Raw genomic sequence first — 16,700 nt, 5'->3', positions numbered from 1 at the left:
TATTGGGAGAGGCCAGAGACAAAAGTGGGTGGCACAATGGATGAAAAAATGACCTTTATACAGTAGGCTAGTTTCTGCACACACACACTGACCCCGTCTCTATCCTTCATTCAAACAAACAAGAAACACTATCACAGTTCAAGGACACAGTCCAGTCAGGCAAAAACTCTTAGGGAGGATGAAAGCAGAGGCAGTGAGAGAGTGTAGTCTGGGAAGAGTCCTGAGGGCCAGATGGAGCACCCTGGAGGGCCACATGTAATCCCCGGGCCTGAGATTCCCTACCCATGCACTGGAATTTGTCAGAAAGCTGGGAGAGTGGGAAGGATTGTTGGCAGCTAGTGCGTGTGTATACACAAAATGCACTGTAAGGATATGCCCAGTTGCCATAGGCGACAAGGAATTCCTTAAAGGCAATTGGGCCGACTGTTACAGGAAGGATGGAGCATTCTGTCCCTCTTCTGCACCTGGCATGGAAACTAAGAAGGCAGCCAGATGGGGGAAGTCCTCTCCACCATATCCAGAACACCAAGCTGTTGCAGAAGCAGCAGATAACTCCATCATTCCCTTGCCAGACTCCAGCAGGCTAGTAATTTTTGTGGGAGATCAAATATATATACAGTATGATCATGTCTTCCACAGGGGTTCTGTTCTGGGGGTGGTGCGAATACGCAAAAATGTGTTTCTGCACCAGGAAAACCCAACACATTAGAGCTATCCACCTTGTGTACAGTTAATTTGTGAGATTTCAGCCAGCCTTCAACCAAACAAGTTTGAAATTACACGAGTTCATTGCATACATACTATGTGTGATTCATATTAGTATTCCAAATCATCCATTGGCTCTCTGTGTATGCAAGATTCTTGATGCAAATGCAAAGTCAGGAACAGCTGTTGTGCAACCCCCTACAAGCTCCATCACTCATGGAGCTGTCCCAAACCTTTTGTCAGCAGGTTATTACACAAGGGGAAGGAGCCTTCTTCCCCATAGTGGATCCATCATCCTGGCACACACCCACACACCCCGAACCACTACCACAACAGCAAACTTACCCTGTGCACACGCCCTATTAAATCTTATGTGGAATAGTAAAGTGCTTTTTTAGAAACCTGGAACTTTCAGAACTCAACACCTGAAAGGAAGCTGCTTCTGGGGTGTGTAGGGAAACACCCTGAAACAATTCACTTGCTGCCTCCAAAGTCAAAGAACAGGGAGAGAATAAAAAGCACTGACAAGTGTTATGGAGAACTGTCTTTGTCAGCATCAATTTATTATTGAGCATTTGTTGGGTCTCTCTGCTTCCACTCCAGACTGCTGCTGAATTGCTGGTATGCCCTGCAGTCTGCTCTAAGGATGAAGGGCTGGAGGATGCTGGAAAGAGAGAACAAGGGAGAGATTATGTCTAAGCCCTTCCCTCTTCCCTCCCTCCTCCTTCTGTCAGGAGGACCACACTGACAGCCCTCCAGGGAGGAAAAGCGGAGAGAGGGAGAATACAGACTTTGTCTCTCTTTTCAGTTGCCCAAGAAGATTCAGGGATGCCTTCCAAGTCTTTGAAAGGGTCTTTGAGTGAGGGAGTCAGTCTATAAAGGAGAGAGAGAATATCAAGAAGCAGATGCTGGCCAAGAGCAATTTTATTACATCCATGGAACCAGGGCAACAAATGTGCTTTGATGCTTCTCCATCACCCAGGAATGGCAACAATTCCTCGCAATGTGTTCTGCTCTTGCTGCTGGGGAGACAGTTGACCCGGACACAGCCCGTGTTTAGCGCAGTAAGTAACTTTGCGAAACTTCGTTCTGGAATGCTGTCAGCCTGTGCCGGGATGGATGGCAAGCCGGAGGCAGAGAGGAATAAGACTGGAGGGGTTTTGTGCTTACTCCCCATCAGCTCCAAACCTTTACAAAGGGGTTTGCTTCTCAGCATTGTATGTGTAATTGGTTTCATGCGATGTCTACTTGAAGGGGAGGGGGACGTGTGTGTATTTAACAATAATGAGACGGAATTCCAGCGGCAGGCGGTGTCTGTGAAAAGGAGAGGATGAACACCAACCTCAGCCCCACAGTCTGCAATATGGGGATATTGATATTTGGTCTACCTTACAGGGCTGTTGTAAAGGTTATAAGATAATTTGTGTGAAGAAATCAAATGCATACATCGTTGCTGTTTCAGCTTATGGTGGGGGGGACATATGCTAACTTTCAGCTTCCTCTTATGCTTTTCATGATTCACAGCAGCTCACCAACTGTAAAACTTCAGGCTTCTCTGATTTTCTATTTGCTTTTGTTGCATCCATGGTAAAATGTGGAAAGGGCATGTTGTAGCTCAGTGACAGAGCATCTGCTTTGCATGCAGAAGGTCCCATGTTCAATCTCTGGCATCTCCAAGTAGAGCTGCAGTGGGGACCTTCTGGACTGAAATCCTGGAAAGCAGCTGCCAGTCAGTGTCAACAGTACTGAGCTAGATGGACAAATGGTCTGACCCAGTATAGAGGAAGCTTCTGGACTCCCTGTGAATGTGAAATGGAACCAGTCTGTGGATGCTCAAGAGAATCCTGTTAGACACTTGTCAAACCCTTGAGAAGTTATTCACTTATATGTTATTGCCGTTTCTGCTTCTCTCTCTTTTGGGGGTGTGCAAATGTGTATAACTTTAAAACATCATCAACAGAAGAGCAACATTTAGAACTTCCAGCTAAGATGGACAGCCTTTGTAAGCACTGCCGCCTGTTCTCTTAGGACAGACAAACTGCCATCATGTTAATTAATCCCTGAGAGTATCCTAGGTACCGCTGTACTACCTAGAAGGATTTCTTGCTGAAATGCCATCATTCAATGAAGTTGATTTGCAGCAGATTCAGGGCAGGCAAAAATAAATCCTGCCCATATAAACATGATTAACTTATGGAATAGGAATCTAGTGAGGTGGGGGAGGGGAAGTGCTTAGATTTATTTTATTTTATTAGGATTAGACAAACTCAGGATGAGTTGGTCAGCCAAAAGCTTTTGGGCTTGATAGTTAAATAGAACTTTCACATCCAGAGGCACCGTGTCTCTGAATATGAAAGGATGAGGACAAGCCAAAGAAGAAGACATCACCTGCATGTCCTGCTGGAGGCATCTGACTGGTCTCTGCTGGAAGGTACAGGATTGTAAAGTTGGAAGGGACCTCAGGGGTCATTTATTCCAACCCCTTGCAATACAGGAATCACAACTAAAGAATTCCTGGCAGATGGCCTTCCAGGCAGATGGAAGGAGAGTCTACCACCTTCTAAGGTAATCTATTCCGTTGTCAAATAGCTCATACCATTAAAAAGGTCACCCTAATGTTTAAGCAGAATCTCCTTTCTTGTAATTTGAACCCTTTGGTTCGGGTCCTTCCCTCTAGAGCAGCAGAAGACAAGCTTGCTCCATCTTCCATGGGACAGCCCTTCAGATGTTTGAAGATGGCTAGCATATCACCTGTCAGCCTTCTCTCCTCCAGGTTAAACATCCCCAGCTTCCTCAGCCATTCCTCATAAGCCTTGGCTTCCAGACCCTTTGCCATCTTGGTTCTCCTCCACTGCACACATTCCAGCTTGTCTATATCTTGGACCCAGACAAGACTTTGGGCTTGATCCCAGCAGGGCTGTTTTCAATGTGACACTTCTGTTCGCACTACAGGAGTGGCTTCTCCACCAGGGTGTCATTGAGGAGGACTTCAATATATAAGCAGATTTGAAGGTTATACATCAAGTTTTCCCAGGAATGAGCTTTGATTGAATCCAGTAGCTACCCCTCTTTTTTAAAAGAAAAATAGAACGTGTCAGCAGAAACAGCTAAAGTGTACCATAAACAAAGGGTGTGGGACCTTTTTCAGCCTGAGGGATGCATTCCCTGCATTCTGAAGGTAGCTTCTGAGCAGCCTCCCAAGGGCCATATGCCAGTGGTGAGCGGGGCCAAAGGCCAAAGTGGGTGGAGCAATGGATGTGAAATTTACCTCAGTGCAGAAGGCTAGTTTCTGGACACACCCACATATCCCTCTCTATCCTCCGTCCAAGCAAGTAAGAAGAATTGCCAGAGGACACACTCCAGCTAGACAAAAGCACTTGAGGCTGTAAAGCCAGGCCAGTGAGAGGGTATGGCTCGTGTGTGGTCTGTGGAGAGTCCCGAGGGCCTGATAGAGAGGCCCAGCAGGGCCTGAAATCCCCAATCCCTCCTTGTAAATAAAGGGGTATTTTGTTGTTGGATTTTATTTGTTTGCAAACTGTCCTGGCATTTCTTGTTGAAAAGAAAGCTGCTATTAACATTCCAACAACAACAACTGGTTAGGAGAGACAGATGCTTTTGCTCATGAAGCACATAGCCAAACTGTGGAACTGACTTCAACAGGAGGAAAAGATGGCCACCAGCTAGGGTAGTTTTAACAGAAGATTGGACAAATTGGGGCTGCTAGTACAATAGCTATGTTGTGCTTCTGTTGTCGGAGGCAGTATGCCTCTGAATATAAGTTGCTGGAAATCATAGGAGTGGATAGTGCTCTTGTGCTTGGGTCCTGCTTATAAGTTGTTCACAGAAACCTGGGTGAACAGGATGCTGGACTAGATGGGCTATTAGCCTGATCCAGCAGGGCTCTTCTTATGCTATTGTGTTCCTCATCTCACAATGGTCATGATCCTGTCTCTGTTTTCCCTCCCATTTCCACCTCCCTAGCCAGCTTGGCTCTGATGCTGCTTCTGTGCTGGAGCTCCAGTGACAACCCTCAGAGATGCCTATTCTCTCTGGAGGCAGTGACCACGACTACAGCTACAATTCCTGCACTTCCTTGAACCACCTGTTTCCCATCTCAGTGGTCGAGACTCCCCCTGCCAAAGGGGTCCACTACCAACGGGCCCAGAGGATTTACCACCCAGATCGGCTCGGGACAGTCGATCTGAAGAGGGAGATCATGGTCAACGTTGGCGGCATCAAGTACCTGTTGCCCTGGAGCACCTTGGACGAGTTCCCCGCATCCCGGCTGAGCAAGCTGAAGTTCTGCAGCAGCTACGAAGAGATAATCCAGCTGTGTGATGACTACGATGAAGACACGCAAGAGTTTTTCTTCGACCGGAACCCCAACGTTTTTGGGGTGATTGTCAGCTTCCTTGCGGCAGGGAAACTGATGCTCCTCCGCGACACCTGTGCCTTGTCCTTCCAGGAGGAGCTGAAGTACTGGGGGATCGAGGAGTCCAACTTGGAGAACTGCTGCTTCCGGAAGCTCTTCCAGAAGGCTGAGGAGCTGGCCGAGGTGCGCAGAGAGGAGGAGATGCAGATGAGCAAAGTGACGGCCTGCGTCCTGGAAGAGGAGACCAAATTTGGCCAGTTTATGAGCAAGCTGAGGGACATGGTGGAAAACCCCCGGTCGGGCCTCCCGGGGAAAATCTTTGCTTGCCTCTCCATCCTCTTTGTGGCCACCACAGCGATAAGCCTTTGTGTTAGCACCATGCCGGACTTAAGGGAAGAAGAAGACAGGGTGAGTAAGCCCCTGTTTTGTATTTATGCTCTCCTTCCACTGTCACAGGCAGATGCTGGGAGTTCTTAGGTTTCCTAAGTGGGGAAAGTGTCGTTCCATGCAGAAGGATCATAGCTCAGTGGTAGAGTATCGGCTTTGCGCAGTTTCAATTCTTTCCATTTCCAGGTATGGCAGGGAGAGGGCCCTTCTTGGAACCACAAGAGCTGCTTCTGGCCAGTGTAGGCAGTACTGAGCTATATGGACCAAAGACGGTTGCTGTGTTCCTACCACCCTGCTTGTGGGCAATGCATAGAACTCCCTCCCACAGAAGGGAGTGATGCCCACCAACTCAGATGGCTTTTAAAGAGGACTGGATAAATTAATGGAGGAATGAAGCTATCAATGGCCACTAGCCTCTATTATGTCTCCATGGTCAGAGGGAGCAATGATTCTGCGTGCTGGTTGCTGGAAACCACAAGATGAGAGTGTGCTCTTGTGTTCAGGTCCTGCTTGCGGGTTTCCTGCAGGCATCTGTCTGGCCACAGTGAGAGCAGGATGCTGGACTAGAAGGGCCTTTGGCCTGATCTAGCACGGCCCTTCTTCTGTTCCTATTATCATAAACATCACCAGTTATATTACATCTGCAGACCTATGTTACGTCATGATATTCTGCAGCCAACACTGCATGCCTGTGTTTGGACTAATTCACTCATGCATTTTCCTCTCTTTTGCTTTTGAGTATTGTACCCTTATTGTCTATGCACACAGGTTCAACTGTCCCCATGTATGTATAATGCTATGTCTAATGAATATGCATATGGATGGGGAGGGGCATTGTGATAGCATGCTCCACTTGCATATAGCTACATATAAGGGGGTAGGGGATTTCTCTAGGTGATTGGGTTCCCTGCTTCTTTTTTCACTGAGTCACCTTGGGCCACTCACCAACTCTCACTCTAACCTGCCTTAAAGGGTTGTGAGAAGGTGCGATATAAATACAAAACCAAGAAAATGAACAAACACAGGTCTCTTGGTCCTGGGTCAACACTTTAGCCACTGCACCAGGCTGGTTCTCTGCTAATTTTATGGGTTTGTTGTGGTAAAGTACTTCTTGGGAAAGTGTCCTATCTGTCAAGAGTGGTTCCTAAGTGTGGAAGTGTGTGTGTGTAGGCAGAATTATGCCCAGCATGAAGACAAATCTAGTTTTTCTAGGGGTGGGGGAATGAGTGGGGAAATGATCAAATGGTTCATCAATGTATGTTAGAATGAGTGGTTCAACTTTCGCAGATTAGCAACAGGGTTTAATTTGAAATGAAGGTTGCTAGTAAGCTCAGTTCAGAGCAGCTCAGAAACTGTGAAATGAGAGAGTAACACTTTTGCATATTCTAACTGGCTGGTTGGGAAGGAAATCATTCCTGCCTCTGCTAAACACCTTTTCACAGACACCATTTGAATTGTACAGGAACACAGAATAAAACTACCAAACCTATAAACCACTCCTTGGAGAACAAATCTATTTGCACACAACAGTGCCTCTGAGTATGTATAGGGTGCCCTTTCATCACCAATGAATCCGTCAAGCCACTGAGATTGGGCAAGATTCCTTAGACAGGGCTTGTGGATGCCTTAAGCAATTATTGGTTTTGCATTTGATTGTTTGTTTGCAAATAAATGTTAAATGGAAAGGAAGCCAGTCCATTCACTACTGGCTATATTGCCAATTTTCTTTTTTTTAGAAAACAATCTCGAAAAAATGTTATGTTCTTTGTATTAAAAGGAATGAAAATGGCTACAGTTGACCGTCGTTCCCTCCAACTGTATTTATTGTTACATTGATTCTTTTAAAGCCATTAGTATTCACTAATATTTTCTGCAAAAAAGTATTTTTAAAATAAAAAAACCCTAAGAAAAGCCAATTAAAGTTTTGGCAAAATCTTTCTTTCTTTCTTTCTTACAGAACAGCACATGTTTACTCAGACGTAAGTCCCTTTCTGTTCAGTTAGGGTTGCCAGGCCCAGACATAGCCAGCAATTGGCTGTTGGAAACAACTTTGGGCAAAACTAAAAAAAAAAAAGCTCAACAACAACTTTGCCCCCCTCCCCGAAAACAAAAGCTCAACAACTTTGCCCACAATATGGCAACCCTAGTTCAATGCACCTACTCCCAAGAAAGCATATTTAGGGATGCAACCTTTGCCTTTTAAAGTGCCAGAATATTCTTTGTAGTTCAATCAGTCTTGTTTTTCAGTTTGATCCAAAGCACATTTGCTGAGAAGTTAGTATTATGGAGGCTTTCTGGGAGGCTGAGCAAGGAATGCCCACAAGGTTCTCTAAACATACCTATGTGGTGCAGTGGTTTCGTTTTGGCACACAAACCTCCACCATAGAGAATCTGTGAAAATCCAGCAGTTGTTGGGCTCCAGCTCCCATCAGCCTGCAACCAGCATGTCCAAGGGGCAGGGATGATGAGAGTTGTAGTACAACAACAACTGGAAGGCCATTAGTTCGCGATCCTCACTGTTTCCTAACAGAGAATCTGGTCTCTCTCTTTCTCACTCGAGTATTTTGAAATAGACTATAGTGGTATTTTGAAATAGACTCCAGCAGCAGAGGAGTAGAAGTATTAATAATAAGAATTCTGACCCTCACCATCTGCCTTTAAGGTACCTGGAGAGAGCAATCTTATAAGATACACTGAAGTCATCATTGATGCATGAATACATTGGTGCAATGTGTATCAAAATAACCACATGGACACCACCACTACCACCAAAACAGTGTTTATAAAGATGTGCACATAAAGATATCTACACCTTCTTCCTACAAGGCATGCAAAATAATATCTGTGTCAAATGCACAAAATTGGTGATAAAGAGAGAGGAGAAAATGAGCTGCCACCTATGCGCGATCACAGTATTGCTGCATCATGTGAATTAATGCAGAATAGTTAATATCCCACTCCCATTGCGCCAACCTGTACTTAAAACCACAGACAAGCAAATCAGAATCACCTTCCTTAAGGTAGCCAGCTGATCACAAACATTCCCCAACCCCACAAAAGCACAAGGCCAGGGCTGGTTAAGAGCAGCCTAAGATGCAACTTTTGGGAAATTTCATGATGCAGAGAAAAGCAACATCACTTCCTAATGTCCTCCGATCAAATAATGGTTGAAGGCAGAGCTGTAGCAGCTGGTTCATAGACACCTTGGAAGCTGCCTTACACCACTGTTCCCTCTAGCACAGCAGGGCCCACACTGACTGGCAGTGACTCTCTAGGGTTTCAGATAGGGAACTCTCCCAGCTCTAGCAGGAGATGCTGCTAGGGATTGAACCCGGGACCTCCTGCATGCAAAGCAGATGCTCAACCACTGAGCTAAGGTTCAAAAGCTAAAAAGCTACTTCACAAAGAACTCTAGAAAGCTGGTTTAAAAACATCCTGCTTCTTTTTGCCAGCCTTCTGTCACTTTGTGTGTTTGAATCAGAGAATCATAAAAGAACCTCAAGGTCATCGTCTCTCCTGTGCTAATGCAGGGAATCCCTTGCTACAACAATCCTGCTGGATGGCCTTCCACCCTCTGATTAAAAAACCTCAAATGAAGGAGAGTCCATCACCTTTTGAGACAATTTATTCCACTGTTAAATAGCTCATACTGTCAGGAAGTCCCCCCCCCCCTCTAAAGCTGGAGTGGGGAACATTTTTCAGCACTGCAGTTGCATTCCTTTGTGGGCAACATTCGGGGGGGGGCATCCTGCAGAGGAGAGCCAAGGCAAAAAGTGGGTAGCCGCGCTCCTGGCATGTGGCCCCTGGAAGGCTGCTCAGAAGGAAATGTGGCCCTTAGGCTGTAAAATGCTGAGCTTCGGTGAACCGGAGGTCTGACTCAGTAAAGCAACTAATCGTGAACTCAATGAGGCTGAAATCTGTGCACTGCTCTAAAGATGAATTATAACACCAAAGAGGCACAGAAATCCTTTGCAAAGCTTTTTCCTAGCATATGATTCAGATCAGCTAGATGCCTAGCTAGCTTGTGACATCCTAGGGACAAATGAGGCATGTCAGTTTATGGCCAATGTATGCTGTTTTGTAGCCCATGTCGGATCAGCCCAAGAGGTGGAAAGCCTCGTGGAACTCAGGCAGACTACTCGTCCGGAGTAAACATGTGTAGGAGTAATATCTGCCCATTGTGGTGGGGCTTAGGGATGACTGTGTAAGCAAAAACAAAATAAAGGAGAACATAGCTGCACTGTATATGTCATTAATTTACTTCTCCCCGCTTTTACTATGCATCATGCGGTACAACCAGTACAACTGTTTCCACATTTTAGCGCACTGTGGGAGGTGTGAAACAGAAAAAAGGCTGCTTGATTGCCTGACAAGTCATTCAAAGGGATGCTGGATGTAACTGCACCAATGGCCTGCAATGGAGTTTGGCATCTCTCAGTGAAAACTGTGGACCAGAGGCAGGGAAGGCTAATTTTCAAAGAACTGGGTAACAATTATCTGTCTGTTACTTGCAATGGTATATCTCTGAATAGCAGAGGCTGGGAAACAGCCTAGGGAAGTGGTTTTCAACCAATGTGTTATGGCACCCTGGAGTGCTTTGAATGGTGATCAGGGGTGCCATGGGCAACATTGGTCTCTGTCCCTCTTTCCTTTCCTCCATCCTCTGATGCCCTCTTGCATCTCTGCTTGCTAAAGGCTTGCATAGCTGTTTGTTCCAACAGCCCTGGCGACAAGCTCCCCAGGCATTGGGTGTCTCTGGGGCTAGCCAGGGGGTGCTTTCCAGGCCCTTGTGGGGCAGTGTGAGGTAGCACCTGTCTTTGGGGGGGGGGCAGCTCAGAGACCTGAGATGGCAGCAGCAGCTGCCCAGAGGACACCCAAGGAGAGGGCAGAGGAGAGGAGGCTGAGGAAATACTCCACAAGGGAGGGTGTTCGAAAAGGGATGAGAGGCTGCCAGCTCTGCAGGAAAGGGGTGACATAACTGGGCTCCTGAGCCCCACAGGGGTGCTGCAGAATGACTGTAGCTGGTCAAGGGAGCCGGGGACCCAAAAGGTTGAAAACCTCTGACCTAGGGAGTGGCTTTTACCTTCATGTTCTGCGGATGGCCTTATGCAAATTATGTGGTTGCCAGCTGCAGGAAGGACAGTGCTGGACTAGATGGGCTTCTGCTCTGATCTAGCAGGGCTCTTCTTATATTCTTACATGAATTAAGTTCAGTGGTAAGAGCTAAGAAAATGGCTTCACTTGTGCCAGACCTCCCTAGAGCATCAGGACGGAACTTATTTCAAATGTCAGGCCTTAACCCCAGAATGCGTCAAATGAGATGTTAATGCACTTCACTTTAGGGCTGTGAACTGATTGTTTGTGTGATTCTGTTTGTTGTTGTTTTTAAAAGCTGGTTAATCATATGGTGACTAAGCAATCAAATTTCCATGCTGCATAACAACTTGCACCATCAGATTAAGTTTGCACAGAAGCACAAGTTTCATTGGGTGTGCAGCTTTTCTTTTCAGACTGAGGGAGGGAAGACCCAGAGCTCCTGAACCTAAATCCCCACCACCACTATTCAGTCTTTTAATTCTCTCCTTACAAAAAAATAGGTTGTAATAAGGCTGTTTTTCAATGCAAACACATATGTCTTGGGTCTGATTTTTTTCAGGGGTGGTGGTGGGAGGCTTTAAAACTGAGCAAGCCGTCTGCAACCTGTCTTCTGCTGTGGAAGTTGCGAATAACTTTCTTTTACAAAAGGGAAAAGTGCAAAGAAGCACCCAGGATATTTGTGCAGTGCCATGGGTCAATTTGTTGAGCAGGTCAGAATCTCTTTAATCCAGGGGCTTTAGCACTGTGCTTTGCCTCTCCCCCAGCATTCCCACCCACGCATAATATTTCTGGGTTGTTATCCCAAATGCACAGGGTAATTTAAAAATGAGAGAGAAGAGGAATGATTCATCATCATCATCACCATCACCACCATAGCAAAATCATCAGAAACAGCACATTACTTTTAAGATCAAAACACTTATCTTTTACTGTTTGCATTGAGACCATAGTTGGATTAACCATAGTACACATAAGTTTCCCTTAATGGGGCAACTAACAAACAAGGGAGAGGGAAAAATAGCACAGAGGAAATGGTTTAGCACCATCCCTTGGTCCTCTGACTGGAATGCATCCCAAATGAAACAACCAAAGACCCCATTTCACTGCTTATTGGGAGTTGAAATTTGCCACAGCAAGGTTTTAAGAACATAAGAAGAGTCCCACAGGATCAGACCAAAGGCACATCTAGTCCAGTATCGTGGTCTCACAGTGGCCAACCAGATGCCTTAATGGGACCTGTTCTTATGTTCCTAAACTGCTTTATCGCAAGTCAGACCAATTTGTCCATCTAGATCACTATTATTTACATTGACTGACAGTGGCTCTCCAGCATGCCTTTACTTTGGTGCATTTAAATGTTCTTCTATCAGTAGTGCTGGAGGGGAGGTTCCAAAAAATATCCTCTTGTCAATGTAAATGCTCCTGTGAATCTGGAGAGGTAGAACCAATATATCTGGTTCTTATGTACTGTTCCTTTTTTTACAAGAGACGTAAGATTCTTCTGAATCCCTTTTACGGGAGTCCCAGGATGATTGGATGCGTTTTATGCCTTTTTACTCCTTTCAGATCAGAAAGCTTCCACCTCTTCCAGGGTGGCTAAATATTGTGATGCTGCACTGGGGACTAATTCAAGCAAACTTATAATTGTGCTTTCTATATCTGGAATTTTATACCATGACACAGTTACTAATGGTTGTATTGTTATGGTTTCTCTATTTTATTCTGTTTGAGGAATGGTTGAGGGAATTGGATCTTTAGGTGGGATTGGTGCAGGTCCCAGCCTCTGGAGCAGGAGATAATAAGTTTTCTCCATCCTCCGTGTGGCAGCCCCTTAGATATTTGAAGATGGCTATCAAATCTCCTCTCAGTCTCCTCTTTAACAGGCTAAACATACTCAGTGCCTTCAACCATTCCTCATAAGGCTTGATTTCCAGACCCTTGATCATTTTGGTTGCCCTTCTCTGCACACATTCCAGCTTGTACATGAGGATGAGACCATAAAATGAATGGAAAGTCGATTTTGCTTCTCTACTATCTTTGGTCACAGATGGTTAAATCATCCAATCTCATCCTGCTCCTGTAATCACCATTTAGTAACATATTGGCTGGTGCCATGCCAATTCTCCATCAGCCATTATTTTTTTTGGATCTTAGCATGTGCTGCTATTACAAAACCTGTGAAATTCTGGAAGAGCCTTCCAAAACAGTCATGGTGACTGGGGTTGGGGAGGAAGATACTTGTTAAGTTTCAAAACCAAACCCTTTCTTCCCTGCTGACAAATGACATTTCTTTTATGTTCAGAGGGTAGTTATCAAGGTCAGGAACACATCTGTATTGAGACTGCTGAGCTGACTACTGTATTGCTCAGGGATTGTATTCCAGGTGAGCATCATTGGGTGCTTGCTGTCAGTGATGTGTAGCAAAACCTTGAGCTGAAGTTTCATCCTACTGTTTCTCCAAGGATCTCAGGGCAGTGCACACAGTCCTTTGGACTTTAGCCAACAGTCCTGTAAGGTGGACTTGTTACTAGTCTTAGAGAGACATTGACTGGTCCATGATCATCTAGCAGGTGTCCTGGTAATGTGGGGATTTGAAGCCAAGTCTATCTGGTCATAGTCAAGCATGCTAGTTGCTGCACAACATGTATCTTTGAAATATCTGCCCTTCTGGCCTTACCTATTTACTCATATCTCTGTCACTGACGAGTGCTCAGAATATTGTTTTTCCTTAAGTGCAATATATATATATATATAGTACCACTTCAAATTCATAGCCACACCTTCTTTGGAGGAGGCAGTCAGTTGTATAATAGTGCTATGCTGAAATCTGTAACACCCATTTCTCAGAGGCTTTCATCTATAAAAGAGGCTTCCATTTGTCTGCCTCATTCTCTTAAGTTTCTTTAGAACCTCAAGATGGGCAAGGGTGGTATGTGTGAGTGTGTTTTCTTTCATCCCATTTCTACCCATTTCCCCAGTGCTCTGCACCCTCCCCAGCTTCCCACACTTCCTGATCTGAAAAAGCCCTGTGAAAGGAGCTCCTTTACGATGCCTTCTTGTGGGCTTTGATTGAAAGTGAAGAAACCAGGGAAGGTTGCAGAGCAAAAAATCCTGGTGCAATGATTTGTAGAACAAGAGAGAGAGGACGCTCACAGGCACCACCTGACCACCTCAAAAGTAAGGTCAGTGCACATATACACGAACATGAATGCACACACACACAAAGAGAAACACCCCCCCATCCTTGAGAATTTCACCAAAATGTTCTCTCCCCATTGATAATTTCCGAATGCAATTTCTTTTCTCATTAACTTGATGGAGACCAGTGCGGGGGGGGGGGGCTGCAGGAGACATTTTTGGCACAGCGCTGTTGAATAACCTTTGCTGTTAAATGGTATGACTGAACAATACCTTCTCAGTGATCCATAAGGAAATGTTAGAATTCTCTCTGAGCATATCCAGATTCATTATTCAATGAAGAGGAGGGATTCAGGGTTGCCCACAAAAGCCTTTGTGGTTAAATGATATTGGCTTACGACCACATATTCAAAGGCCAAAGTGACCTATTGGAGGTACTTAATTTTTTCCATTTCTGTTCTCAAGTTCTCACCTTGGACAGTTTGATTTAACTAGAGCCTGGGCTTAAGTATTCAAACAAAAGCAGCAATGCAGGAAAAGTGACTCAGCAATCCTCGTGGCAGCAATGCAGTCAGGGGATTTGAACAGCTCCAGCTTGTAAGAGGGTTGAGGACAAGGCAGATACAAAATGCCTAAATGGTAGAAGGTTCCTCCCCCACCTTTCTTCTTCTTGTTAGAAGCTGGATTCAATGGGTTTGCAACTTCACCAAATTAGCTGGTCAGTTACAAACACTGGTTAGTCACAAAGTGTCTTCCATAAATCATTCAGCCACTTGCACCTTTTGAAAATTATTTCTGAATTATGTGCATGCACCACAACTTCATTGCCTTAAAGACAAGGGCCATATCAGCATCCACAACTAATACAAAGAAAACATCCAATATATGCCAACAAAAAGCACTGTCAGATTGTGGGTTGTATGAACAATGGTGGCTACTGAGACTCATAGGAAGTGGCAGGGATCACAGCACATGGGAAGCTGCTGAACTAGTGGCCTAATAAATCTATAATAAATAAAAACAAGGTAAAATGGGTTGTTCCTATATCCCTTTTATATGCAGGCATTTTCCCAGAAGGAGAGTCATGTAAAGATCCAAATGTAGCAGATGGCTGGTAGGAGGGTGAGTCATGAGATCAAGAGATGTTTATTATCTACTCTGAGTCTTGGGAGCCCTGGGAATTGGGGAGCCCTAGGAACTGACATTATATACACATTCCCCTCTAATATAATGTATTTTTGCACACATTGTTGTGTTGAAGAACTGTGCCATAAAATTCAGAGAAGTGTGAATTTCAAAGGATATCTATGTTTTGTGGGTTGCGCATTGGTTCAAGAAATGTGAATGAGATAGCTTCTCATTAAAATGCAAATAAAACTTCTCCCTCATCACTAGGACTGGGTAACACACACGGTGTACATTACAGCCTCTGTTGTATTTTTCTGATTTATTTTTTTTAACTGAGAGAGACGTCCATTCATTCTGACCTCTTTCTTGTCTCCTTCCATATGCAGGGCGAATGTTCCCAAAAGTGCTATTACATCTTCATCATTGAGACCATCTGCGTGGCTTGGTTCTCCCTGGAGTTCTGCCTCCGATTCATCCAGGCCAAGAGCAAATGTCAGTTTTTCAAAGGTCCTCTGAACATCATCGACTTCTTGGCCATCTCCCCATATTATGCATCCCTCATTGTGCTGGATGACGAGCCCACTGAGAAAGACAGCAGGCCGAGCGGGAGCTCGTACCTCGAGAAGGTGGGCTTGGTGCTACGGGTCTTACGTGCCTTGAGGATACTGTATGTCATGCGCCTTGCTAGGCACTCTTTGGGATTGCAGACTTTGGGCCTCACCGTCCGGAGGAGCGCAAGAGAGTTTGGCCTGCTCTTGCTCTTCCTGTGTGTAGCCGTCACCCTCTTTTCCCCCCTGGTCTACCTTGCAGAGAACGAATCTGGGAAGATCCTGGAGTTTACCAGCATCCCTGCCTCTTACTGGTGGGCTATCATATCTATGACTACAGTGGGCTATGGGGACATGGTACCCAGGAGCGTCCCGGGCCAGATGGTTGCCCTAAGCAGCATCCTGAGTGGGATACTCATTATGGCTTTCCCAGCCACCTCCATATTCCACACATTCTCCCACTCCTACTCTGAGCTGAGGAGGGAGCATGAGCGGCTACAGTCCCGAATCATGAGGCTAAAGAACGCCAACACTTCTGGTGAGAGTGACACATTGAACGAGAGTGAAAGCTTCACTACGGATGCAACTGGCTCACCCATCAAGTACATCTACAAAGGATAATGAACATCCTGCTGCAAAATAATAATAATAATAATAATAATAATAATAATAATAATAATAATAATCTGTGTACTGTAATGCACAAAGCAAAGCAGTTAGCCCAAGGCTTGCAATTCGCCATTTTCAAATGCAATTGCTTCTGCAAAAGTCTGCCCGGGTGAAGCTTAAAGCACATTGCTGAGAACAGTAACAAACAATGCTCAGGCAGTGCCAGCAATAGCAGGGAGGGTCTGGGGTACTAAAGAGTGCTGATGATGTTAGGAGACCCACGTAGGAGTCTGGCTTACAGGCTGAGTGAGACAAACAGCAAGCTGCGGCCCTAGACTAGATCAGAGGTGGGAAACCCTTTTTCAGCCCAAGGGCCATGTTGCTTCTTAGGAGACCTCCTGGAGGCCACATGCCAGGGGTGGGTGGGGCCAGGGCAAAAAGTGGGTGGAGACAGAGACAAGGGGTAACAGGGCCGGGTGCAATAGTAGACGGAACAACAGTTGTGTGACTCTTTGCCTCTGTACAATCGGCTGTGTTCCAATCATGCAAAAGCCAAAGGTTTCTACATGTGCACATCTCTACCAGGAGAAACTAGAAGCTTTATCAAAGTTAAAGGGCATATTTTGGCCAGGTAAAAGCATTTCAGGGGTGTGTGGAGTGGGTTGGTGTGGAGTGTGTGAGGGACAGAGAGGGGAGCATTTTGAGAGCTAGATAGA

At 45.4% G+C, this 16,700-nt stretch overlaps 1 protein-coding gene across 1 annotated transcript; it reads left to right on the top strand.

The window, feature by feature from the left end:
- The first annotated feature begins 1,283 nt into the window (after positions 1 to 1,283).
- KCNG4 (potassium voltage-gated channel modifier subfamily G member 4) lies at positions 1,284 to 16,019 on the top strand. The gene is made up of 3 exons (XM_053400138.1): positions 1,284 to 1,769; positions 4,687 to 5,485; positions 15,214 to 16,019. The coding sequence occupies exons 2-3, from the start codon at positions 4,742 to 4,744 to the stop codon at positions 15,994 to 15,996; spliced, it is 1,527 nt and encodes a 508-aa protein (XP_053256113.1). The 5' UTR covers positions 1,284 to 1,769; positions 4,687 to 4,741; the 3' UTR covers positions 15,997 to 16,019.
- Positions 16,020 to 16,700: the final 681 nt, after the last annotated feature.

This window comes from Podarcis raffonei, chromosome 8, assembly GCF_027172205.1.
Source record: "Podarcis raffonei isolate rPodRaf1 chromosome 8, rPodRaf1.pri, whole genome shotgun sequence".
NCBI lineage: Eukaryota > Metazoa > Chordata > Lepidosauria > Squamata > Lacertidae > Podarcis > Podarcis raffonei.
This window is presented reverse-complemented; position numbering and strand designations above follow the sequence as displayed.